Source organism: Antechinus flavipes, chromosome 1 (assembly GCF_016432865.1).
Source record: "Antechinus flavipes isolate AdamAnt ecotype Samford, QLD, Australia chromosome 1, AdamAnt_v2, whole genome shotgun sequence".
In the NCBI taxonomy this organism is placed as follows: domain Eukaryota; kingdom Metazoa; phylum Chordata; class Mammalia; order Dasyuromorphia; family Dasyuridae; genus Antechinus; species Antechinus flavipes.
The window spans coordinates 331624427-331650446 of NC_067398.1; the positions used below are offsets into that span (position 1 = coordinate 331624427).

The 26020-nt window shown below is 33.6% G+C and overlaps 1 protein-coding gene across 6 annotated transcripts in view; it reads left to right on the forward strand.

The window, feature by feature from the left end:
- The window catches only part of RBBP6 (RB binding protein 6, ubiquitin ligase), a 36495-nt gene extending 18632 nt beyond the window's left edge, over positions 1-17863 (forward strand). For 2 of the 6 annotated variants that reach the window (XM_051967421.1, XM_051967427.1), the window contains 12 exons: positions 1296-1435; positions 3343-3456; positions 4560-4732; positions 7162-7265; positions 7395-7735; positions 9693-9789; positions 9902-9980; positions 10070-10124; positions 11223-11585; positions 11869-11970; positions 12886-14640; positions 15864-17863. In XM_051967421.1, coding sequence (XP_051823381.1) covers positions 1296-1435; positions 3343-3456; positions 4560-4732; positions 7162-7265; positions 7395-7735; positions 9693-9789; positions 9902-9980; positions 10070-10124; positions 11223-11585; positions 11869-11970; positions 12886-14640; positions 15864-17442 — 4902 coding nt within the window. In that variant the 3' untranslated portion in view covers positions 17443-17863. The remainder of the gene's footprint in view (positions 1-1295; positions 1436-3342; positions 3457-4559; positions 4733-7161; positions 7266-7394; positions 7736-9692; positions 9790-9901; positions 9981-10069; positions 10125-11222; positions 11586-11868; positions 11971-12885; positions 14641-15863) is intronic. The other 4 variants (XM_051967445.1, XM_051967451.1, XM_051967437.1 and 1 more) reach the window with 3 other exon arrangements.
- Positions 17864-26020: the final 8157 nt, after the last annotated feature.

Here is a 26020-nt window from a genome sequence, read left to right on the forward strand (position 1 = left end):
ACATTTTTATTTTTTAAAACTTTGTAAGAAATCAAGTTACGTGGGGGGAAAAAACATGAATAGTAAAATTCAGTAATAATCCCATGCCCTCAAATTCTTAATTCTGTTCTTATTTTCATACCTTATCACATAACAATAACTGGTCTTGCAATAGTATTCTCATATTTTTACAAGGCTTTACATATATCATTTCACTTGGTCGTTTTGACGGCCTTGTTAAGGAAATTAACTTCAGATGTCTCAAAAAGAGTTAACAGAATTGCCCAGTTAGAGTATGAGAGGCAGGATTTGAACCCCATGTCTTTTCAATTCCCAAATCCTATGCTCTCTTCACTATGTTATATTACCCCTAGTAAATCTCATCAGATTACAACCCTTTTTACTGACCTGTGAGTTTTTTATTTAAATACTGGTGTTTTCCTTTATATTTCCTAGTGAGGACGTTGAAATGTATAAATAATGCATAGCTTCTAGTTTTTCATATTATTTGAATTAATATTTCAGTAAAAAGAAGATAAAATTGTAATCAACATTAATTTTAATTCTATAGTGATTTAACTGAAATTGATATGCTAAGGAGGCATTTGATAACCAAAAAAAGCACTGGATTGAGCATCCTGATTATATGTTGACACTTGTGTGACCTTGAGCCAAGTAATTTACCTTTCTGGGTCTCAGTTTCTTCATCTGTAAAATTAAGAACTTGGACAAGAGGATCTCTCCTATTCAGAATCTTAATTTTCAGAGGCAATATGTTTACTCTGAAGTCAGTTTATATTTGTGAGTGTGTTTTTAAATAAGATTATATAAAGACCAGTAAAGAAGTCTTTTAAACTTGAGTAATTCAAGAACTTCATAAGATAATTGACCATTAAAGAATATTATAGTCAGAAATATCTTAACACTACTTTATTTCTAACTAGAGAAGTACTAGCATTATCACATTGACAATTTTTTGCTTAGCCCAAAATACTGTGCAAGGAACTTTAACATTTGAAAAATGAAAATATTTTTCACTAGGGTAAAAACATGTTATAGTTTCATTTTGAGAGTCAAAAGATTCGAATTTGCCTTTCAGTTTTAACCAGCTTTGTGAGTTTGAGCACTTAAACTTAAGTTTAAGTGATAACTTACACTTCCTACCTTTAAAGTGTTATGGCATAAAGCATTGTATAAATGTTTAGTGATCATCATTAGCAAAGTAAGTTTGGCTGCTTATATAATTTGTATTAACAAATGAAAACATTTGTGTGTGTGTGGTGTGTGTGTGTGTGTTTTTTTTTTTTTTAAACTAGGATAAAAACTTTGAATCAGTTCCCAGGATTAAAAAGAGTACTGGAATTCCTAGAAGTTTTATGATGGAGGTGAAAGACCCTAACATGAAAGGTGCCATGCTTACCAACACTGGAAAATATGCAATCCCAACTATAGATGCGTAAGTACTCAAGTTAGAGGTGGGGCAAAAAATGTAACCTGTGGAGATTATAGGTCCCAGGGTGCAATGCTGTTGTTTTGTTGCTTGTAAGTTGGCTATATAGACCCCCTTAGGGAACATTGTATGCTAAGACCTCTGGTCTCCACAAGTTGCATTTCTATATAAGGATGAGAGGCTGCAGTCTGCTCCATTTTAAGCAAATTTTAAGTGGGTTTTGGGATTTTGTAAAAATTGTCCATGTGGGTGCCCCTTCCCTTGTAGTCTTCTAATTTTTCTTTTCCTGGCATTCCCTGCCCTTCTTCCTCATTCACATACATACTTGCACATGTTCCCCTAGATTTATTTTTGTTCTAGGAAGTTTTTTTTTTTTTTTTTTTTGAGAGAGAGAGGAAATTTTACAAATCATCTTGAAATCGGAGGTAATTATTTTAGTTCTAATGAGTTTGAAACGAAGTTATGTATTATGGATTAGAAGATAAATATGCTGAATACCAAAAGCTAGAATGTGGAGATTTCATGTTAGGTATAGATTAAATATATTAATAAGTAAAATCTTAGCTTCAGGAAATTTAGGTATTAGGTGAAATGGGTTGTTTTTTCAAAAGTTTATTGATAATTACTTTGTTTTAGTGTCATGTACTCTTAAGAAGTTAGAGGAAGACAGTTATTATCAAAATCCATAAAATTTAGTCATCTCGTAATCTCAAATATTTTTTCCAGTGGTTAATGGGTTATTTTATTCGTTTTTTAAATTCCATTTGGCATCTGAATTATCACATGTATAAAATGATTTAGATTTATTCTGCTTTGCCCTAAAAGACAGAGGCTTCTATAGGGAGATATAGACAAGTGAGATACAAAGAAATATTGCCTAATACTTAAGTGTTTTGGCCAACTGGATTTACTGAGAGTTAGTAAATTTACCATCTTTGGAGAGATTGAAATAAAGGTTTGATGACTTCCCTTATCAAGGATGTTGGAGAAGGAATTTAAAGATCAGATTGAGGCTGACCTTAATTTGCTATCTTACAACTCTCAAAGGCTGTAAAAGATTATGTATTATAAGAGAAATATAGAATGCAGTTAATCTTTTATCGAGATATTTTTTGGCGGGGGAGAGGTGCTAATATATAGAAACAAAAACACTTCTTAATATATTATATTTAATAAATAGTTGTTATGAGAATTCAATAAGTGAGCTAATAAAGGATATTGAAAATGATGTACATATTTAAAATGGAGTAAAAAACCTAACATAGTAAAGAAAACATTGAAAATAATATTGTTTTGTTTTAGTCCACAGATAAGAATTAGATTGTGTAGAGCTTTAAATGAAGTTGGGGGGGGTTGGGTTTTTTTTTCCCCCCTCGTCAAATTCACCCCCCCACCATTCCCACTTGTACCCTGCTCACTTACCCATACCATCCACTTTATATCAATCACTGTCCTGTGTTTTTGTGGTTTCATATCAAAGCAGCTTGAGCATATACTGTCTCTACTTCAAAGACATTATATAGAAATTTCCAAACAAATTTAAGCTGAAATTGCTATTTCAGCCCAGACACTATATTTTAAGAGCAGACCGATTCAGTTATATTTTACTTAAATGGGTTAAAAGAATATAAGTTGTGGTGGAAAAATTAACATTGCCTGTGAACCCCAACTAATAATTAACCTCTGCTTTTGAAACCCCTCTTGAATGCTGAAATACAAAACCCCTTTGTGCCAAACACACCACAGATATATTGGGGAGAGATGGGAGACCAAAATATTTTTAAATGAAACCTTCACCCTCTCCACTAACACCGCTGGTAAGCAACTCAGACTCTTCTGTTTCTTTCTTTTTTCTATCCTCTCCTCCTCTTCTCTTCTTTTTTTTTTCTTTTTTTTTTCTCTCTCTTGGGCAGTGGGAGACTCCTCTTTCACAAATTGGGAACAATGGGGCATAAGCAAATTGATACTTATTTCTGGAATCGTGGTGATGTCTATGGAGCAGCTGCAACACAAATAACACACCTAAGGTACCCTACTACCAATACGTACAGCTCAGATTCTTTCATTTTCCGCATTGAGAGCTACACACTGTTCCTTAATGAAATGGAAAGGCATTTCTTTAAAAAACTTAAGGCCTGACATTCCTGTTCTACAAATTTGCTAGATTTGTGCAAGGGAAAAGAAGGGTGGTTTCAGGGGAGGGAATAGCAATGTTTGGAATCTAATGGCTTTTTGGTGATCATTTAAAATTTACCATAAGGGTTTTCATTTCTGTAGCACATTTAAATATAATACATTTCTACTAAACACATTGTACACCCAGATGAGACTGTCAAGGAATGTCTGGTGGAGTGTCATTTCATCTCTTTGTAGCACATGTTCAAAATCCCAGTCATTTAGTCAATTATAAGGCAATAATATTCCATAATGTTGACTATGAATAGATGAATACATTCTTTCAACACTGATCATAATGTAGACCTGTCTTTAAATCTGCTGCTGCTTACTATGAATAGATATGCATGGTGATGATATAAATATTTCCCTTAAAACTGTCTCTTCTTGTGTATTGTGATATAAATACTAATTGTAGTTTTTATTTTATTTGCGTTAACTTGACAAAGACTGGTATTGGTGCCGTGGTAAAGGCTATAGAAAAAAATTCAAAGAAAATAAATAAAAATTAGTCTGACAATATGATAGATTGGATTATGTTTCCAGAGATTTGACTTAATCTAAATTTTATTACTGACAACTTTATGGGAATTTAATATCTCTGGACTTTAGTTAACTCATTTGTGAAAATTACTAGAGGCTTTTGAAGTCATTGTCATTGTTTTTCTTCCTCCCCCCAAAAAAATTATGATTTTGATTTACCTAGCATTAATCACTGCCCCAGAACATTTGCATATTTTACAAAGAGCTACTTAAAGAAATTGCTTCTCTGATCATTTTGAACATATGGTATTTGTCCAACTTGCTCTTTTGTTGAATGACTCAAGTGGCTATAATTCATTGCTTGGTATTACATTTGCTCTCCATTTTGTAATGGAATTTGTGGCATGTTTTAGGGAAATGCTATAACTTACTGACAAAAGTCTTTTTAAGGGTCTAAATTCTTTTATTTCAGAGAGGCATATGCCATAGGGAAGAAAGAAAAGCCACCTTTCCTACCAGAGGAACCATCCTCTTCATCAGAAGAGGATGACCCTATACCAGATGAATTGTTATGTCTAATCTGCAAAGATATAATGACTGATGCAGTTGTCATACCTTGCTGTGGAAACAGTTATTGTGATGAATGTAAGTTCAGTTAAACCTAGAAGTGGTATATATTTCAAAATAGTCTCATTGGGATGTGCCCATGCCATTTTATATATCCCAGATTTTTCAAGTGAATATGTTAACTAAAAATGAGGAAATGTGAAATATTGGCCTTTATCAAAGGTAAGAAATTGTGTTAAGTGGATAAGTGTTCGGCAAAGTAAAATCTACTTTCATGAGTATTAACTATATTCGTTTGGATTTCTGTTTTCTTTTTGTATATTTTGCAGTGGTGATAATATTGAACCAGTTATAATTATCACCGTTTTGCCTAAAACATTTCGGATTTAATTATAATGAGTGGGAATTCTGGTTTGTAAGAATAATTTATATGTCAAACCTATCATTTGTTTCAGCTAGTCCTACCCATTCTTGGACAATATTGTAGGTATTTCCTGGTAGGTTATTCTTGGTATCAACTTTAAAAAGTTAGGGAAAAGTGATGATATATCATCCTGGTTTTCTTTTTAGTAGCTTGCAAGTCACATCAATATTAATTGAATTAAGTTTTCAGAGATGGTAATTCTTTTACCTATGTTATTTATAACAGTACTTTATTTTTAACTTACTTCATTTTTAATCCCAAAATACCTTTTTCCTATGATGAGATATCTCATATAGACCTCTTTTTTCCTTCTACCATTACTCCACACCATAATGAAGAAATACCTACTACCTACTGTTTATAACATAGACTGTTTTCCATCACTCATCCCTTCTGTAAGTGTCTTCCTGTAATTTCATTATCCAAATACCATAGTGCCATTTATGATTTAGTCTCAATGCTACCTGGAAAATGATATAAATTAGGTTTCATAAGTCAGAAGGTACCTATATATTCCCTATGCTTTAACCGTCTCTTAAACCATTTTTTGTCTGTAATAAAAACAGTATCCCTATATTAGGATGATTCAGTGTTTTCTTCGAAATAAGAGGGTTTTTAAATTGTATGTAGTTGCTTCTTTCTAATCAGAAAGCTAATTTGCTTTCTTGAAGTATTTTAGCAGATTAATTAGATGAGATTTCCGTAAAAAAACATGATTTTTGCTCCCCCTTCCCTATAGACTTATTTGCCCAGTACTGTTCAGAAATTATATGCTTTGTGATCCTTTTCTTTTGACTCATCCAATAAGGAAAAAACACTTCTTGGTCTATATAATTAATTCATTTTCTCTTCAGCTTAAGAATTGTGGCAATCTGCCAGTTTTCTAGCACAGTGGCCAAAGAAACAGAGAACAGTTAACCTATGATTCCATTTTCACCCTAGAGTCATTTTGAAAGTCTTGAGTAAATATTACCTAATTCTATTCACTAACAATTAATTTCTGGATTAGATCTAGAATATCCTGTGATTTCCAAAAACCATTGAAGTTTATTTTAGAATACATTTTGCAAGTAGGAATCTCATTAATGTTTTTCTCAGGAAAGTTGAATGCACTATTATTATCTTCAATTCCTATATTTCTCTTATAATTGTAACAAATATGCCTAATTGTCTGGTTGGTTTCCTCTCTTTAGCAGATTTTAACCTCTTAAAATTTTTTGCAAGGTAATCCCCAGATTCCTTTTTGTCCATGTTTTTTCTTAATAGTTCACAACCATGTTGTGTCCCACCATTATTTCCTTGCTTGTTTTATTCTTTACCCCAGAGGGGCAGAATTTTATCTTATTTTGCAGGATTTCTTCTTCATGATAGTCTCTTTTTGTTTATCCTATAGATAAAGAAAGTAATTTTCTAAGATAATAAAATATTTGGTGTCAGAAGATATGCGTTTGAATTCCAGTTCTACCATTTATTCTCTATGTAATTTTAGACATTTGACCTCTTTTGGCTTTAGTTTCCTTGTTTATAAAATTTGGGAGTCAGAACTGGATGACCTCTTGAGATATCCCTTCCAGCACTAAATCCTAAGTTATTATCCTAGTACCTTTGTCAGTATTCTCAAATAGTGAATGTTTTAATAGTTATATCAGGGATTAGTGTTTTAAAAGTTTTGTAATTTTAGCCTATCCATTTATTTATAGTAAATGTGATTCCGCTCCACCTCCCAAAAAAAGTTGTCGCTGTGGACAGCCTTATAGAATTATGCAGTGCACTAATCAATTGTATTGTCAACCCTATTGTTTCTTTACTCTTTCATTTATTCATCCATCTTCACTAATGGTTAGTATCAACTCTACTTCTGAAATATTTGACATCCTGAATTCTAGAATGAAGAGTTTGGAGTACAAAATCTAAAGGGAGAAACTGATTTAGCACTCTTGTATATGATTATTATATAAAGAAGTTATCAACATAGAATTTGTAAAAAGGGTTTGTTTGATAAGTATCTTTGTAAGGTCAGTGGTATAATCATGAACCTAAGACCAGTTATCCTTTCTATAACTCGAATTGTCTTGAAATACAGGTATAAGAACAGCATTGCTAGAATCAGATGAACATACATGTCCAACTTGTCATCAGAATGATGTATCTCCTGATGCTTTAATTGCCAACAAATTTTTACGCCAGGTAAATATATTGTCTTATGTATTCTCTTCAGTGTAAAAGGACATCTTTCCATTGACTACTAAGAAAATTCTGCTTGTTTTAATCTGGACTAAATTCTGTTTTTTAACATGAACTTTTTGGTTTCTATAGGCTGTTAATAACTTCAAGAATGAAACTGGCTATACTAAAAGACTTCGAAAGCAGATACCACCACCACCACCTCCAATTCCACCTCCAAGACCACTGATTCAGCGGAACCTACAACCTCTAATGAGACCTCCAATTTCAAGACAACAGGACCCTTTAATGATTCCAGTGACATCTGCATCTACTCATGCTGCTACTTCTATATCATCATCCATGACTCCTAATCAGTCTTCCCTATCATCTGCTGTACCTATAAATCAGCCTTCTACTCCAGCACCAGTTCCTGATATAACTGCCACAGTGTCTATATCTGTCCATTCAGAAAAACCTGACGGACCTTTCCGGTAAATGTTTGTGTTTTAATATATATTAGGAAACAACTAAAAAAAGTTAATGTGATTATTTTTCTTTGCTTTTGTTTCTGCTTGCCTTGTTGAGCTGCACATTGCTCACTATTATTTTTTGATATGTGTAGACACTGCTAATGAAGTCAAAAGGAAATGTGAGAATTTGTCCAACCCAACAGGGAGCACACAGCCATAAAACAGCAAGACGTGAAAAGAACTTACAATTCCTTAGTTAATGATAAACAAGCTAATTGTGTGGATAATAAATGCTGTGGAAATTCAGAAAAGGTTGAAGTTACATATATAGTTGAAGTACTTAAGGAAGTATATTTCAGAGCTTGAACTTCTCCCTGATGGACTTAGAAAAGCAATGAGAACAATAGAATGGAGTAATGAGGAAATGTCTTGGATTCTCATCTAGTGCTTTTCTTCTCTCTTAAGACAGGGTTGGAGAGCTGTAATTACTCCTCAGTGTCATTCCATCCAATTTTTCTGTTCTAGCCTTGGATTTTTTTTGGGGGGGCGGGAATAATCTTTTCATATGAAGTTGAAATATAACCCTGTCTCTTTCTTTTTTCACCATCATGTATATTTGCATTCATGTTTATTAGATTTGTAAGTTCCTGGAAAGCAAGAAATGAGTCTCAAACTTCTTACATCCCTTCTTGAAAATTTTTCCAATTTAGATTTTCCACCATTGTTGAGAAATGACATCTATCCTTTTACTTATCTATCAGATTAGGAATTTTTGAATCATTGTTTACTTTCTTCTCCCCATTTCCAAGTCTCTATTTCTTAAATATATCCATGTTTCTCTTCCCACCGTCAAATATTTTTGTCTACATTAGTAATTTTCAAATGAACCAGTCTAAGTAAATCTATCTAATCTAAGTCCCACTATCCCAAATGACCTCTAGCTTTTGCAAGGAGTATTTTTATTTAGTATATTGTACTTAAATATATTTTTGTTAGTTACTATTAAAAAGTAGATTTTTTTCAAATAAAAAGGACTTTAGGATCACCTAAACACCTGCGTTTTATGTAAATAAGTGAACAGACCAGGAGAAATTAACTTTGTCTAAAGTCATATAACTAGTACTAGACAAAAAAATCATGACTAGAATTCAGTTCTTCTGATTCTCAAACCAATTTTTTTCCTCCTACTTGTTGTTGCTATCTACAATAGTGATGTCAGTCTCTTTCAGATACCCTTACCTGATATATACTATTCTGCACAGTACTAATTGTTGATTTAAGATGGAAAGACATCCTCATTTTCTAGAAAATTTTATTTTGTTTTTAAATAATCTTAACATTTATGATTTCAGCCTTTTACATTTTTTGACATAACTTCTGGAAAACATCCTTTCCTGAGCAAATAGTATTTACAGGAACACATAAAACTACTTAAAATTTTATAACACAAGTCCATAGTTGATTTTTTTTGCATAATAACATTGGTAATATTACATGCAACATTGTTCTTTCTTAAATTTGATAATAGTGAAGATAGAAATTATATTGAGCATAATGTGATGAATATCAGTTCAGTGTACTATATTACCTGAAATTATTGCCAATAAATATATTAATCTTTTTTTTTTTTTTTTTTTAGCTGAGGCAATTGAGGTTAAGTGACTTGCCTAGGGTCACACAGCTAGAAAGTGGTACATGTCTGAGACCAGATTTGAACTCAGGTCCTCCTGACTTCAGGGCTGGTGTTCTATCCACTGCGTCACCTAGCTGCCCTGTAGTAATTAATTTTAGACCATTTAGTTAATTCTGAGAGTTTCAAGTAACTCTGAAACTTCTGTCAGTGTACTTATAGAAATACAGATTGATATGACAAAAAAAAATTATTTCACATTTTGATAGCTTAAAACATTTCACCAATTGTTACCTAAATCATTACTATTAATCTTTATGTTGTCACAAATAATCTTATGTTTTCCAGTGATCCTGATAATAAAATTATACCTGCTGCAGCCTTAGTATCAGACCATCCTAAAGCTTCTTCATCAATAGCAATTAGTGCACTAATGGAAGAAAAGGTAAATTTGTTTGAGTAAAAGAATTTTTAAAGCTATTAGGATTTTTTCAGTAATATTTGACAATTTTGTTTTTGTTTTATGCTGTTCTGTCCCCTTATTGATTTTTCACAAGGGCTATCAGGTGCCTGTACTTGGAACACCTTCTTTGCTTGGACAGTCCCTTTTGCATGGACAGTTGATACCTACAACTGGTGAGTAACGTAACATTAGTTTAAAACCATTTTTGAACATCTATTTGTGGCTTCACTTAATTTGCACTTTGTTATTTATCTGTTCAAAGGTCCAGTAAGAATAAATGCTGCTCGTTCTGCTGGTGGTAGGCCTGGTTGGGAACCGTAAGTATATTTGCAAGGAAATTGTCATGAAATAAATACATTTTAGGTTAGGTAATTGAACATATAAACTTAAAATTTCTTACATATTTATTATTTGTTGTAAATGTTTAATTTGATCAAATTTAATATAAATAAATTTTAATTTAATTAGATCTCACTTATTTTGAATATATTAATGCTTCATCCAAGTCATTAAAATGTCATTGGATATGTTAAATGTACAATTTTATTACTTATAGGGATCGAGTTTTATTTTCAAATTGTTACTGTATATGTGGACAGAGATTTTGTCAAGAGCTGCCTTAGTGAACATTGAACTGGAGCCAAAATGCCTTGTTCAAGTCCCAGAGCTGTTGCCAATCAGATATAATGACCTTAATCAAATCAGTTTTCCTTTTTGGGCTTCAATTGCTTCATTTATAAAATAAAGGGATTGGATTAGAAGATATCAAAGGTTACATTGTCAGCACAAACTGGCCTTCTTACCATTCCTTATACAAGAAATTCAACATCCTATCTCTGTTAACTTCCCATTGACTGCACCTCCCTTCCATTCCTGGAATTCCTTTTTCATATCTACATCTTAGAGTTCTTATTTTACTTCAAGACTAATCTCAAATGCTATCTTACATGATGCTATTTCTGATCCTTCTAGCTGATAAAGCTTTCCTCTCACCTCCCTTCAAACTACTTTGTAATCTTAATATACCTCCTATATTTTGTATATAGGTATACTTACTTCCTTCTTTCTAGAGAGAATGATTTCTTTAGGGCAGGGACTGCTTCATTATTGTCTTTGTATCACCAATAGGTGTTTAATAAACACTGATTGATTGATTGAATAACTATGACAAACTCACTTTCATAATCATTTATTTTCCCAAGTTAGGTTAAATATTTTTCTTATCTTAATTGTACTAACAAAATCAGATTTGCTGAGTAAATTCGTAACAAAGAAATCTGTTCAACTCTGAGTGGAATCTATGAATTAAAATTTAAAGGTTTTTTTCATTCCTAAAAACATAGGGAATTTTACATTTTGCTCCCCAAAGTGAATGTGAACTAGTCATGACTTAAGAGAAATTTTTTTTTCTTTAGAAGCATAAATCGAGGACGACACCATGGTGAACGTTCACAAAGGACTCAAGGCCCGTCACTACCAGCAACACCCGTCTTTGTACCTGTACCACCACCTCCTTTGTATCCACCACCTCCCCATACACTTCCTCTCCCTCCAGGTGTTCCTCCACCACAGTTTCCTCCACAGTTTCCACCTGGGCAACCACCACCTGCTGGCTACAGTGTCCCTCCTCCAGGTTTCCCTCCAGCTCCTGCAAATTTATCAACACCTTGGGTATCAACTGCAGTTCAAACAGCTCATTCAAATACTATCCCAACAACACAAGCTCCACCCTTATCCAGGGAAGAATTCTACAGAGAGCAAAGACGACTAAAAGAGGAGTGAGTAGTTAATTTACAGTTATAATTTTTTTATTTAATGATGATAAGTATATATTAAAATGGGTGCTTGCGAAAACATTTTCCAGTATACTCTTTAGAAAAAAAGGTAAACCACATAAAGATTTAAAACAAGGCATCCAAGAAACTTAATAGGGATTCCTAGTCACTGTCTTAAAATGAAAAACTTGACTTTCATTCATTTGCTTCATGATCTAATTATATTTGTCTTGTTAGTTCTTACACAGTTTTTGTTAACGTTTACTCTTTAACTTTATTTTACTAGGGAAAAGAAAAAGTCCAAACTAGATGAGTTTACAAATGATTTTGCTAAGGAATTGATGGAATACAAAAAGATTCAAAAGGAGCGTAGGCGCTCATTTTCAAGGTTAGTGTTTTGTAAGCATTCATGATAGAATAAAAAGTAATCTAGCAGGACACAAGATAGGAGATTTTTTTTTTAACTGGGACTGAATATTCAAGGAAATAATTGAATACAAGATTGTACTTTTGTCTTTATAATTCAGTCTAGAGTGATAGAAATGTAAAACTAACATTTCTTGTCATCTATTGATTCATTTAAATATATCATTGTAAGTCCTATTTTCCAGAATAAGAGATTTACAGGAATTGAATAACTCTTCCATAGAGTTGTTCCTTGTAGAAGTTTGAATATATGTGGTGAAGTAGGTTAAATCTTTGAGCAGTATTTCAACATAAAGTTTTGGCTTTTTGCTGAAATATTAACATGAGTAATTATGAAGCTATAGTATATTTAAAATTGTTTCATATTACTAGCAAGGTAGAGTTAGCATTCCCCTAGAAGTTAAGTTAAAGGAATTTTATATTTAAAATTTATAATTGATTGTGATTTTATTGTTTTTAAAAGTTAGCAGTAGGTATTAGATATCTTGTACTTTATTCTTTTTGCTATATCATTGGACACTATATCATTGCTATATATTGTCACAAGTGGTTCAAGTGGAGAGTAAAGCTAAGTAGAGTTATCAATCTTGTGTGCTGCTAAAATTTATATCCTTCTCTAAGTACATCACAGCATTTTACTGCTTAGTGTACTGTATATATTCCATTTGGTTGAAATTTGCCTCCCTTGAACAAATTGTTTCTGTGGACCACTCTTGTGGTTTATCCTCCACATGCCAGTAGATGTCACTATCTCTTTAGATAAACTGAAAAAAGATAGATAATAGAAAAAGCAGAAAACTGAATAGAGTGTTACTATACGTTGAAATGACTACATTTGATTTATATTCCTCAATCCTGGGTTTTGTTTTATTTTCAGATCTAAATCCCCATATAGTGGCTCTTCTTATTCAAGAAGTTCATATACCTATTCTAAGTCAAGATCTGGTTCCTCACGTTCACGTTCCTATTCTCGATCTTTTAGTCGTTCACATTCTCGTTCTTATTCACGATCACCTCCATATCCCAGAAGAGGAAGAGGAAAAAGTCGAAATTATCGTTCAAGATCCAGGTCTCATGGATATCACCGCTCCAGGTCAAGGTCACCCCCGTATCGGCGATACCATTCACGATCAAGGTCTCCTCCAGTTTTTAGAGGGCAATCTCCTAATAAACGAAATATACCCCAAGGAGAAACAGAACGTGAATACTTCAACAGATACAGAGAAGTTCCACCACCATATGATATAAAAGCTTACTATGGTAGGAATGTTGACTTTAGAGACCCATTTGAAAAAGAACGTTACAGAGAATGGGAAAGAAATTACAGAGAGTGGTATGAAAAATATTACAAAGGTTATGCTGCTGGAGCACAGCCTAGACCTCCAGCAAATAGGGAGAATTTTTCTCCAGAGAGATTTGGACCATTGGGCAACAGAAGAGAGAATTCTCCCTTTGCTCGAGGTCGCAGGGAGGATTATTCTAATGTACAGGGTCATCGAAGTCGCAATATAGGTGGCAGTTACCCAGAAAAGCTTTCAGCAAGAGATGGTCACACCATGAAGGATAATGCCAAATCAAAAGAGAAGGAGAGTGAAAATCCTCCAGGAGATGGAAAGGGAAACAAACATAAGAAACATCGAAAGAGAAGGAAGGGGGAAGAAAATGAAGGCTTTCCTAACACAGAGTTATTAGAGAGTTCTAGAAAACAAAGAGAACCTGTAGGTGGAGAAGATATTAAAACAGACTCCCTGTTCATTCTCCCCAGTAGAGATGATGCCACTCCTGTTAGAGATGAACCAATGGAGGCAGAATCGATCACTTTTAAACCCGTATCAGAAAAGGAAAAGAAAGAAAAAGACAAACCAAAAGCAAAAGGTGACAAAACTAAACGTAAAAATGAAGGAACTACTAGTTCCAAAAAAGAGAGCACTGCAAAACCTGTCAAAGCATCCCAGGAAAAAGTGGACGTAGAACGTGAAAAGTCTCCAAGATCTGAACCACCATCCAAAAAAGCCAAAGAGGAGGTGCCAAAGACAGAGAATACTAAATCCTCCTCCCAAAAAGATGAAAAGACCATTAGTACACCCAGAAAAGCTCACCCCAAGATGACAAAGGAACATCAAGAAACTAAATCCATCAAGGAGGAAAAAGCTAAAAAGGAATATTCAAAAGATGCCAAACAAGAAAAACTAGCTAACAAGGAGGAAAAGTCAAAAAAGACTAATGAGAAAAGTAAGCCAGCTGATGCCAAGCCAGAAAAAAGAAAAAGAAAAGCTGAAGAAAAGGGTGTAGACAAAGAACATGAGACTTTGTCATTGAAAAACTCTAAACCAGAAGTTGCTGAAATGATGAAGCCATCACCAAAGCGCAAAATTGAGCCAGATGTTGAGAAAACAGATAGGACCCCAGAAAAAGACAAAACTGTGTTAACTGCCCCAGCCAAAAAGATAAAACTCAACAGAGAAACAGGGAAAAAAATTGGAAGTGGTGAAAACCTGCCCAATGCAAAAGAACTCACTGAAAAATTGGAACCAACTTCCAGTAAAATTAAACAAGAAAAAGTTAAAGGGAAAGTAAGAAGAAAAGTAACAACCACTGAAGGATCTAGCTCGACTCTTGTGGATTATACCAGGTAATTTTTTTTTTTCATTATTGCAGTTCTGTAATACAATTTCATTTGTACAAATTCCACTAATAGAGAACTTTTGATAATTTTGGCTTGATTCACTTTTAGTGTAGTATCTCTGGGAAATAGGTTTGGAAATGCAAATATTTTGCTGATGGAACAATTTAATATTTTCTTGATTCCATGTAGCATTTGAGTGATTTACCTATGGGAATAGATTTTTTTGCTTTTTCCTTACCAGGACCAATAAAACAGTGAAAGCTATAGGGAAGCCAACCTAACTTTAGCATAAAGTAAAGCTTGTTGATGGATGTGGTCAAAAGTAAAATAAATCATTTCAGGAAATAGTAATTTCTCTAATATTGGAGTTGCTTACACAGAAACTTGAATGATTACTCATCAGGAAAGTTAGGAATTTAGAAGGATCAGTATTAAAGGGAAACAGTTACTTAGTTCTTTAAGAATTATGGTATCAAAACTGTCATAAACAGGATTCCATGATGTTATAAGAGCACTTTATTATGTATCAATGTTATTGTAAAAGCTTTATTGTTCAGGGCAATATATTATGTATCTCCTCTATCATTATTGAGGCCTGTCTGTCCATAGTTACCTTACATCAAAACAAATGCTATTGATATTCATTTAATTGGAATCATACCATTCATATAAAAACCATGAGGATATAGCCTCAGCCACCTACTCAGAACAAGAGTAAAGCAATGAAAATACTTTACTGAGAAAGAAAAAAATTCTCTCTACTTCCAGAGTTGAACATAAATGGGATTATTTAATTATCAGTTAATATTTAATTTTTCTGTATCTTTTATCAGAATATTCCTCAAAATAAGTCTTTTAAGTAAAAATTAATATTTCATTGCTCATCTTTAAAAGAAAATGTACTATTAATCAATTCTATTGAAATAGAATTATCAAAATCGTTTCAAAAAAATAAGTGCATGATCCAAAGTCAGAAAAACCTAAATTCAAATCTAGCCTTCAGATACTTACTTGCTGTGTTACCCTGAGGAAGACATTTAACATAGTCTTGTGTTTATTTAATCTAAAAACTGGGGATAATATTAGAAATTAATTCCCAGGGCTGTCATAAGAATAAAATGAAATATTTTTGTGTTGTTGTTTTTGTTTTTGTTTGTTTTTAAGAAAATGTACTGGTCTATAAAAGTGTTTAAATTTTAGGTACCAATTAATGTTTTAATTTCCTTTAGTACAAGCTCAACTGGAGGCAGCCCTGTAAGGAAGTCTGAAGAAAAAACAGACACAAAACGAACTGTCATTAAGACCATGGAAGAATATAATAATGACAATACAGCTCCTGCTGAAGATGTTATTATTATGATTCAGGTTCCTCAATCAAAGTGGGACAAAGATGATTTTGAATCTGAAGAAGAAGATATTAAATCTACACAAGCTGTGTCCACTGTAGGAAAGCCTGCTAGTGTTATAAAGAATGTTAGCACTAAGCCATCAAATCCTGTTAAACATACTGAAAAAGAAAGCGAGCCATCAGAGAAAGTTCAGAAGCCCCCAAAAGAAGTAAGCCATGAAGGTATACAGCATGAGGCCAAAAGTTCAAAAACTTGTTCATCCAGTGAAAAAGGAAAAACCAAAGATCGGGATCATTCTGTGTCAGATAAGGACAACTCTGAAAAAAGGAAAAGCAGCATTCAGACAGAAAAGGATACTAGTGTAGATCGTATAAATGATCAAGGAAATTTTAAAAGTCTTTCTCAATCATCCAAAGACACTAGAACTTCAGATAAGCATGATTCTGGGCGTGGATCTTCAAGTAAAGACTTTACCCCTAATAGAGACAAAAAAGTAGACTATGATAACAGGGATCACTCTGGTTCCAAACGGAGAGATGAAAGGAGTGACTTAACAAGAAGAAAAGATTCTCCTTCTCGAACTAAAACAGAATCTTCATTGGGTCAGAAAAATAAACTGAAGGATGAAAGGACAGATTTGCCTAAAAAGGGAGTAGGAGAATCAAAAAGAGGCAATTCTAGTCCTTCAAAGGACAGAAGACCATATGATCACAAAGTTGCTCATGATTCTAAACGTTCAAATGATGACAATAAATCTGTAGACAAAAACCCAGTTAAAGAGCGAGAGAAGCATATATCAGAAACAAAGAATAATAAGGAGAAAGAGTTAAGTGGAAATAAATTATTTTGTAGACATAGCTCTCCAGATACACAAATTGAAAAAGAGCATGTTACTGGACAGAATGATAAGACTGTTGTCAAACCTAAACCCCAGTTAAGCCACTCTTCTAGACTTTCTTCTGATTTAACAAGAGAAACTGATGAAGCTGCTTTTGTACCAGACTATAATGAAAGTGACAGTGAGAGTAATGTGTCTGCAAAAGAAGAAGAAACTTTGGGGAAAAATCCTAAGGAACTGAAAGATAAGGTGGCCGAAAAAGCTAAAGAGAACCTGGATACAACAGTAGTTGCCCAAATAGGTGTAAGAAGTCAGAGTCAAAGTAGTCCTAGTGTTAGCCGAAGTCGCAGTCATAGCCCTTCTGGAAGCCAAACACGAAGCCACAGCAGCAGCGCTAGCTCAGCAGAAAGTCAGGACAGCAAGAAGAAGAAAAAGAAAAAGGAAAAAAAGAAGCACAAGAAACATAAAAAACATAAGAAACATAAGAAACACACAGGCACTGAATTAGAATTGGAAAAGAGCCAAAAACACAAGCATAAGAAGAAAAAATCCAAGAAAAGCAAAGATAAAGAAAAGGAGAAGGAAAAGGATGACCAAAAAGTTAAATCTGTCACAGTATAAAATGACAGATTAAAAAATTGACTTAATTACTAAGTCATCTGTATTAAATTTTGTTATAATGTAAACAGATTCAAGCTTTGTAAATAATGACATGGAAGACCCTGTGCTGCACTTAAAATATTGCTGCTTGATTATTTGATTTTTACATCAGAGCTTTATAACACGAACTTTTTGTACAGAATTGTGAGTTGTGACCATGTAACATGAGAGGTTTTGCCTGGGGCATCTTATTTTTAACCACCATTAATTAGTTTGGGTGGAGTTTACTGTACTGTGAAATTTTCACATTTGAATTTTTTTAATTGCCTGGCAGAAAAGCTGGTATCCGTTCTAAAATATCAGCAGAATGATTTGCAGAATTCATTACAGCCCTGTTATGTCACTTTTTGATTACAATAAAAGTTTTCAGTAAACTTTTCAATTGTGTTGTATTTGCATAAAACACAAAAAACCACCCAATCCCAAAAAACACCCTTCTATAGATTATTTTCATTTTCAAGAACATTTTTCCTGAATGTGTATGTATTGTCCTTTTAGTAGTAAAATGCAAATGAAAAAGAAAAACCTCTTATCACTCAACAAAATAAATCTTTATTCCATCTTTTAGGAGGACAATAAAGTTCTGAACCAAAATATGTGCATTGTTTTGACTTCCAAGTTCAGAACATCTGCCATATTTAAGTAAGCTTTTCAACCACTATTTTACATCATAATAAAGACAACATGACTGCTCTATTCAGTCATCACGTTTTCATCATTGAAATGGCTGTATTCACAAGTTTTTCCTTTTAGTCTGATGTGAAGAAATCAGACCTTTCTCTGTCCATTAAAAAATAAAAATGGTTTTAATGTAATGAGGTTGTAATTCCATGGATAAAGGGTAAATGCACCTAATATTTAAATTGAATAGCATTTTTATCTGAAATGAAATCCTAGAGCTGTAATAATCTTAATAATAGGAATATGACAACACTAAAAGTCATTTGACTTTTTCTTTGGTTGCGCACAATTTAAGTACTTTAGCAAAAGGTCCATGATTTCTTTGGTATGGGCACCAACAGATGGTTTCCCTCTTATGTCCTAATGTAGTCTTTATGAATCGCCATAACCAATGTACCCTGACAGTGGGCCACCCTTCAATTAGCTAGTCTCATCCTCTAAAAGTCATTATCTGTAATCTTTCCAATCTGCCAGAGTATATGTCCATGGCATAGCTATTATTACTCCCCAGAGATTACTTCACATTGTGGTAGAACAGTTAGTTCAAAGAGGATTTAAAAGGGTAGAATTCAGGAGGGAAAAAAAATTCTATATGGGAAGAGTAGTATGAAGAAAATAAATTTAGAGTAAAAGGTTTATGCCAAGGAAAAGAGTTGAAATTAGGATTGAGGAATTTGAGCTAGATTCTATAAAGGAGATAGGTAGATAGGAAAGTACATAGCTGTCAGTTCTTAGTCCCTCTTGTGAATTCTGGTAAATGTGGAAAGAAGTCATACGTAGCTACCAGCTTGAAAAATTTTTTTTTTTTAAGTCCTGGGATTTGGGGTTATCTTAGGTATGTTTGTAATAGAAACATTTTTCAGAGAACTTGAAGAAAATTTTCCTAGGTTTTCAAAATTTGCAACCTAGTAACCAATTTACTGATAATATGTGCCTTTGACTATGTTGGTTCTCAAGTAGTACATTCAGGGTATTGCTTAAAGCTTGGTGTAGGACCCATTAGACCTTGTACTCTTTAAGATACAGCCTTAAGGGATTAGTTATCTCTGTACATTGGAACATCAGAATAAGAAATAAAGGACTATAAGATGCTAAGTTATGTTTAAGTTTTTAAAGTAGCCGTATTAAGCTAATAAAGAATTTTCCCCCCATTAAGTTTCAATATGATTGTAGCAGTGTTGCTAAGGGGAAAATCCCCAATAAATAAATTTGAACATGTGTCAGATATGTGGTTTAAGATGAGCATGCTGTGATGTTTTAAAACATCTGACCTCTCCCATCTTCCCTGTCACTACCTTCTTCCCCTCATTTTTACAATCTGTCCTTTCTCATATTGTAAAAATTTCTTCAATTGTAAAAAGGTTCTTTCATAAATTAGCACTTCATAAAATATTTTTTCTGTTTTACAATATGTACCTTATAGCCAAGCCCGAATTCTCCAAGGAGGTGCTTGCACAGCACAAGATATGGGCCAGATTCTACAAATACTTGAGTATGAACCCAGCTATAAACTGAGGACTTAATTCTAACAAGAACCATCTTAACCGATTCATCACCAAAACATTAAGTGCATATGAGAAATTTCTGTTGACCCTAGCAACTTCAAAAGTTTAGAAAGTTTGCAGTCTATTACTAAAAGTCGTGTATACCCACACCATTGAAAGAACAGATTTTTTTTATTTTTTAGAGTATTGAATATGCAAAATTGAATGTAAAGGAGTAGGAACTGCTTGGTAAATGCTACCTATAAGAACTATAATTTAAAGGTATGGTTTTCAGTCTATAAATTTACATTCAGAAATGTGTATATATGATTTTTAGCTTATGTGTATGTGCATGTATACACACATGTATGTATGTGTATGTAAATGTGCTTAACAGCTTAACAATTAGTGATACTGCTAATACCTTTTAATACTTTTAAAACATGAGACCTGCTCATGAAACTTAAGGTATATTATGTAAGATCCATGGGAATTCCCTTCCTAGAGATCCTAGCCCTTCCAAGTTTTAGAAGTACCTTTTGGATTGCTTCCTTCACTGCACTTCATATTCATCACTTGCAAGACACACTTTTTGTAATCCAAATTTAGCAAGAATAATCCTTGAACAACAGATATAGTAAGTTGCCATATTGAAACTCAGATATTTTCAAAGTCCAACCAGAACTTGTACTCTTGTCTTCTAAAACCTAAGTCAACAGTATCCAATGATATAAATACCCAATTGCTACTGAATAGTTAGAGCTGGATGTCCATTTAATATCAGTATATTTGTGTATGTGTACACACACATATACATAAGATTATATAAGATTTGGCTTTCCTCCTTAAACCTCTTTGATCTCCTTAAATACTACTATTGTTTTCCAAGTTACCCATGATTGTAACTTTAAATTTCTGACTCCTTTATCTCATGAAACCAATCAATTGTTAGCTCTTCTTCTGTTTCAACCTTTTTTTTCCATTTCTTACCACTCTCGTCTAAGCAGTCATGCCCAGACTTATTTCAATAGCTTCTTATAAAAGTTTTATTATCTTTTCAATTGCCCTTAAAAGATCTTTCCACCTTGTTTCCCACAATCTTAGTTCAGTTTGTACCTGAATGAGAATCCCCTTTATCAAATAATCAAAGCACCAAGCACAGATCACAGTAGTAGTCTCCCAAACTTCCAAGTTGACATACCAATAATTGCTACTCTTTAGATCTGGTTATTTATAGGATCTTAAATCTAATTCCTAATTTTATAGGTTAGGAAATACTACCCCAAAGAGCTTACATGGGTAGTACTAGTGACACTACAGGTATTTGATCTCAAATCCTTTGACTTCAAATACAAGATACTTTTAACTATTCTGCTGTAACTAGTTTTGATTTCAGTGAGTCCTGAATCCACTAAGTTGTGATATTTTCAAGCTCTTATCTCCCATCTTCACTGCAAAAACAGCATGAGGTTCTTGTGTTAAAGACTTTGTTGCAATCTAAATACTACATATAACATTTCCCTTATCTTCAGTCTAATAACCTTGTTAAAGAAAATGGAAGTTAACTTAGCAAGACCTGTTCTTTTTTAAGATGTTTGTTAACCACTTTAGTAATACATTCACTGCAACCTTTCAGAAGTACAAAGTTGAGCTCATTAGCTTGTAGTTTGCAAGCTTTATTGAAAATTGACATTTGCCCAAATTAATTTGTCAGTTTATTCTGTGGCATCTCCTTTTCTCCATGATCTTTTAGAAATTACTGACAGACCCAGTGTTTACATATGTCTATTCTTAAAATACCCTAGAATGAAAATCATCTTAGCCAGTAAAAATAATATTTGACTTTTGGGGAGAAGGGTAGATACCGGACCAATTGAGAGGCTCCCCTCAAGAGACAGATAAAAGTGTTTTGTAGAGCAGGACTTTGAGACCTGAACGAGAGAGCACTTGTTTTATAATTCTGGTCTGGTACATTTGAGTTTTTCAAAATCATCTGCGTACTGCTTTTTTATATCTCCACATTTCTCTTTGGTTTCACTGCCCTTGAGTAATATTTGAATGTTTTTACCTCCTCATTTTTTGTCATTATCCCATCTATTTGATAGTGAAAAAAGTTGTGGTTCACTACTCACAAATCCTATCCCCTGGGTATACTTAGTTCATAAGATTCAGTACTACCTTGAATGAAGCAAAGTACGTTAACAATGTCCCAAATGAACTCCTTAATTAAAGTCCTCTGCCTTATTACTCCTTGGACCTCCTGTCTCTTCCATCAGAACTTCCATTGTTTCAGTGCCACTGGAGTCACTTCTATTTGCTGAGTTTCAAGGAAGAATTAGTTTCTTTAGAATGAGGTAGAGCTAGAAAGCATTTGGGGTGTTAGTCACACTTAACTTTTTAGACAACTCCAGTTATAAAGCATCTGCTCTTTCACTTAGGTCTCAAAGCCCTACTCCAAAAAAAAAGCCTTATTTGACTTTTGAAGGGAACTTCTCAAGTGGCCCTGCATCCACCAAAAAAAAATTTTTTTTAATCAAGTATTCTCTTTGCTAAGATGATTGTTCCTTTAATTTTATTACTGGAAGTTTTGATAAGAGTGAAGAACAGATTTAAGAGGAGTGAACCAAGGTAGGCTAGTAAAATTTAAACATCTGACTCTGGGAACAAAAATGTAGCACTCTTGTAAATTTAATCTGTACTAATATTTTCTCCCATCCCTTTTTGAATATCTATACAGTCAACAAAATAATCAGGTCCTGATTTGTAGTATTTGCTAATTTCATTGATAAGATGCTCATACTGAGAATTTAATCATCAGCTCTCAGAACCAGTGCAAACATGTTCCAGGATACACATGAGTGAAGTGTAAAGAGAGGTGACATGGAAGGGTATGATCAGATAAGGGAATTCCAGTTTCTCATTGATTAAAAAAATCTGTCCAACTTCTCAACATAGCACCTTTTTCACATTGTGCTTATACTTTCTAGGACTTCCAGGCAGCTAACCACTAGTGTGGAAAAAGACATGGCAACACAAGACATTAAGGGAATACATACAAGTTATGACTACCTGGATTCCTTCTCCTAGTGGGAAGTGTATCAGCAGAACACAAAGATAACCATGGAAAGTAAGGCATTTGCATCCTCATGGCTTTGCAGTCCAACTGTAAAGGTCTGTTATCCCTGATTCTTATCTTTATCTCCTTGTGTATTCACTCCCTTCAACTTAGCAGAATTATAAGACTGGTTGGAGGAAATCATCTGCAATGTCCACCAGCAACTCCTTAATAAGTGTGTTTTAGTTCCCTTGTGGGAAGGAGTCCATCATGATTCTAGCTGAGGTCTCATCAGACTTGGTGTGTGGTGCTAGAGGAGAATTGTACAGTCGATATGAAGGACTAAAAATGAGGAAAAGGTTGTATAGTCAAGGAGGTTGTTTATTCCTTGGGTAAGGGAATAACAAAATTGGAGTTTGGAGTTTACAATGAGTTGCCAGGCAGATAAAAAGAAATGGGCAAAGAGTTTGTATACTGTGTCACATTCAATAAAGTAAACCAAGGGTCCTGATATTTTATAGAGTTTTTTTTGTTATTTATTTGTTCTCAATATTTCTTTTTTAAATATTAAGTTCCAAATTCTCTCCCTTCCCCAAACCCCTCTCCCACCCACTGGAAAAGGCAAAGTCATATGTCAATAATATATGTGAAATGCAAAACATTTCCATATTAAATATATCACAAAAAGCAAAAAAAAAAAAAGTGAGAAAACTATATAGGCAGACTTCATTTTATTGCTCTTCACTTTATTATACTCTGCAGATGTCATCTTTCTCACAAATTGAAGGTTTGTTGCAATCCTGTGTCAAGAAGATTATCAGCACCATTTTTCCAATTGTGTCACATGGCAATTCTTACAATGTTTAAAACTTTTTCATTATCATTATATTTGCTAAGGTGATCAGTGATCTTTGTTGTTACTATTGTGATTGTCTACATGAGATGGTGCACTTAATAAATTTTTGTGTTCTGACTCTTCTACCAACCAGCTGCTCCCCATCTCTATACCTCAACTTGGGCTTCAAAAATTCCCTTAAACACAACAATATCAAAATTGGGACACCTAATTGTACAATGGCCTCTAAGTGAAAAGATGTCAATCCATATAAACATCTTCCTTTTTGTCTTATTTTAAGAAATTGCCATAGTCACTGCCACCTTCATCAACCATCATATGATTATTCAATAAATATCAACATGGAGGCAAGACTCTTGCTTGACTAGCAAAAATTGTGACTCACTGAAGGCTCAGGTGATGGTTAGCATTTTTTAAGTAATAATTTTTTTTAAATTAAGATACATTTATTGGGGGAGTTTTAGACAATACTATTGCACACATAGACTGCAATATAGTGTAAACATAATTTTACTGGGAAACAAAAAAATGTGCTTTATTGCAGTGGTCTTGAACAGAACTCATAGTATCTTCAAGGTAAATCTAAATTTCAATTTGCACTCAGTTCATTAGTTTCTCTCTCTCTCTCTCTCTCTCTCTGGAAGAGAGAAGTGGTTCTTATCACTTTGTTTTGCATCAGTTTCCTATATATCTTACATACATGTTTTTCCAAACCTCTTCCTTGATAATTTATTACAGCATAACAGTATTCTATCACAACATAAGGCATTTGTTTAGCCATGCCCCAGTTGATAATCATCCCTTCAATTTCCAATTCTTTGCCAACCCAAAAAGAGCTGCTCTAAATGTTTTTTGTTTTGGGTTTTTTTTTTTTTTAACCTATAGCCCTCCCTTTTTTTATTTGATCTCTTTACTAAAGATCTAGTGGTGTTATTTCTGGGCTAAATGGTAAGCAAAAATTAAAGTTGTTCTCCAGATTGGTTGGATCAGTTCATACCTCTACCAAATTTATTAGTATACCTGTATTCATTCCTTCATCCCCATCTAGCATATGTCATTTCTAATAAGTATGAAGTGGTATCTCAGAATTATTTCATTTGCATTTTTCTAATTGACAGTAATTTAGGGCATGTTTTCATTTGAGTATAAACAGTTTGGATTTAAAAACTGACTTCTTATTAGGAAATGGGTCTTACTTTTATAAGACAGCTTACCATATACTCTTGGAACAAATTTTTTATATTACTTCATTGTCTTGTGGTGCCTTTCACCAAAATGTGGTTTCCTTTTTATTTCTTAATTAGATCTATTTTTGTTTTTGCTTTGTCTGAGATCATGATTGTTACCTTTATTTTTCACTTCTACTGAAAGAAGCATAACAGATTCTGCTCCAGCTCTTTGTTTTACTTTTCTGTCTTTCTTTCTAGTAAAGGTGTTTACTATAAACAGTGTGATTCTTGTAAACAAAAAAAATTCTGATTTCTAATACTGCTATCTACTTCTGCTTTATAGTTTAATTCATTCCATTCACATTTAGGAAGGGAGGCAGTCAGGGTAAGGCATTTGCCCTGGGTCATATAGCTAGAGTCTAAGGTCTAAGAATTCAGGTCTTCTTAAGTCTAGGGCTTGAGACTTTCCTCTTTGCCACTTAACTGCCCCTCCATTTAGTTATGATTACTATATAATCTTATTTTTTCTATCCCATGTTATTCTGTTTATCCTTTTCTCCCTCTTTATATCCTGTCCCTCCTCAAAAATTGTTTTGCTTCTTACCTCCCTTAAACCCACTCTCCATTTTGCCATTCCCTCCACCAATATCCCTTATCTCCTTCCCCTCGTTTTCCCCTATTGGCTAAGATAGATTCTAGTATCAGAGGGAGAGAGAGTATGTATGTGCATTCTTCACTCTCTGAATAAATTCCAATGAGAGTGAGATTCAAGCATTGCCCAATATCATCCCCACTCCCCATTTTCTCTTTCACCATATAAGTATTTCCTTGCATGCTTTATTTAGGGAATAAAATTTCTCCCTTCCACCTCTCCCTTCCGCTTTCTCTTAATACATCCCTTTTCTCATCCCCCCCTTTTTTTAGATCATCTCATCATAATTTGACTCATGCCCTCTATGTACATTCCTAACCGCACTAATAATGATAAAACTTCATCTTCTCCTATAGAAATGTAAACAGTTCTACTTTATTGAATTTTTTATGACTATTCTTTCATATTTATCTTTTCCTGCTTCTCTTGAATCTTTCTGTTTAAATGTCAAACTTTATATTCAGTTCAGGTATTCCCATCAGAAATGCTTGAAAATCATTTATTTCATTAAATAGCCATTTTTGCCTTAAAGGACTATGCTCAATTATGCTGACTAGATCATTCTTGATTGTAATCCTAACTTCTTTGCCTTCTTGAATATCATACTGCCAGTCCTCTACTTCTTTAATGTGGAAGTTGCTA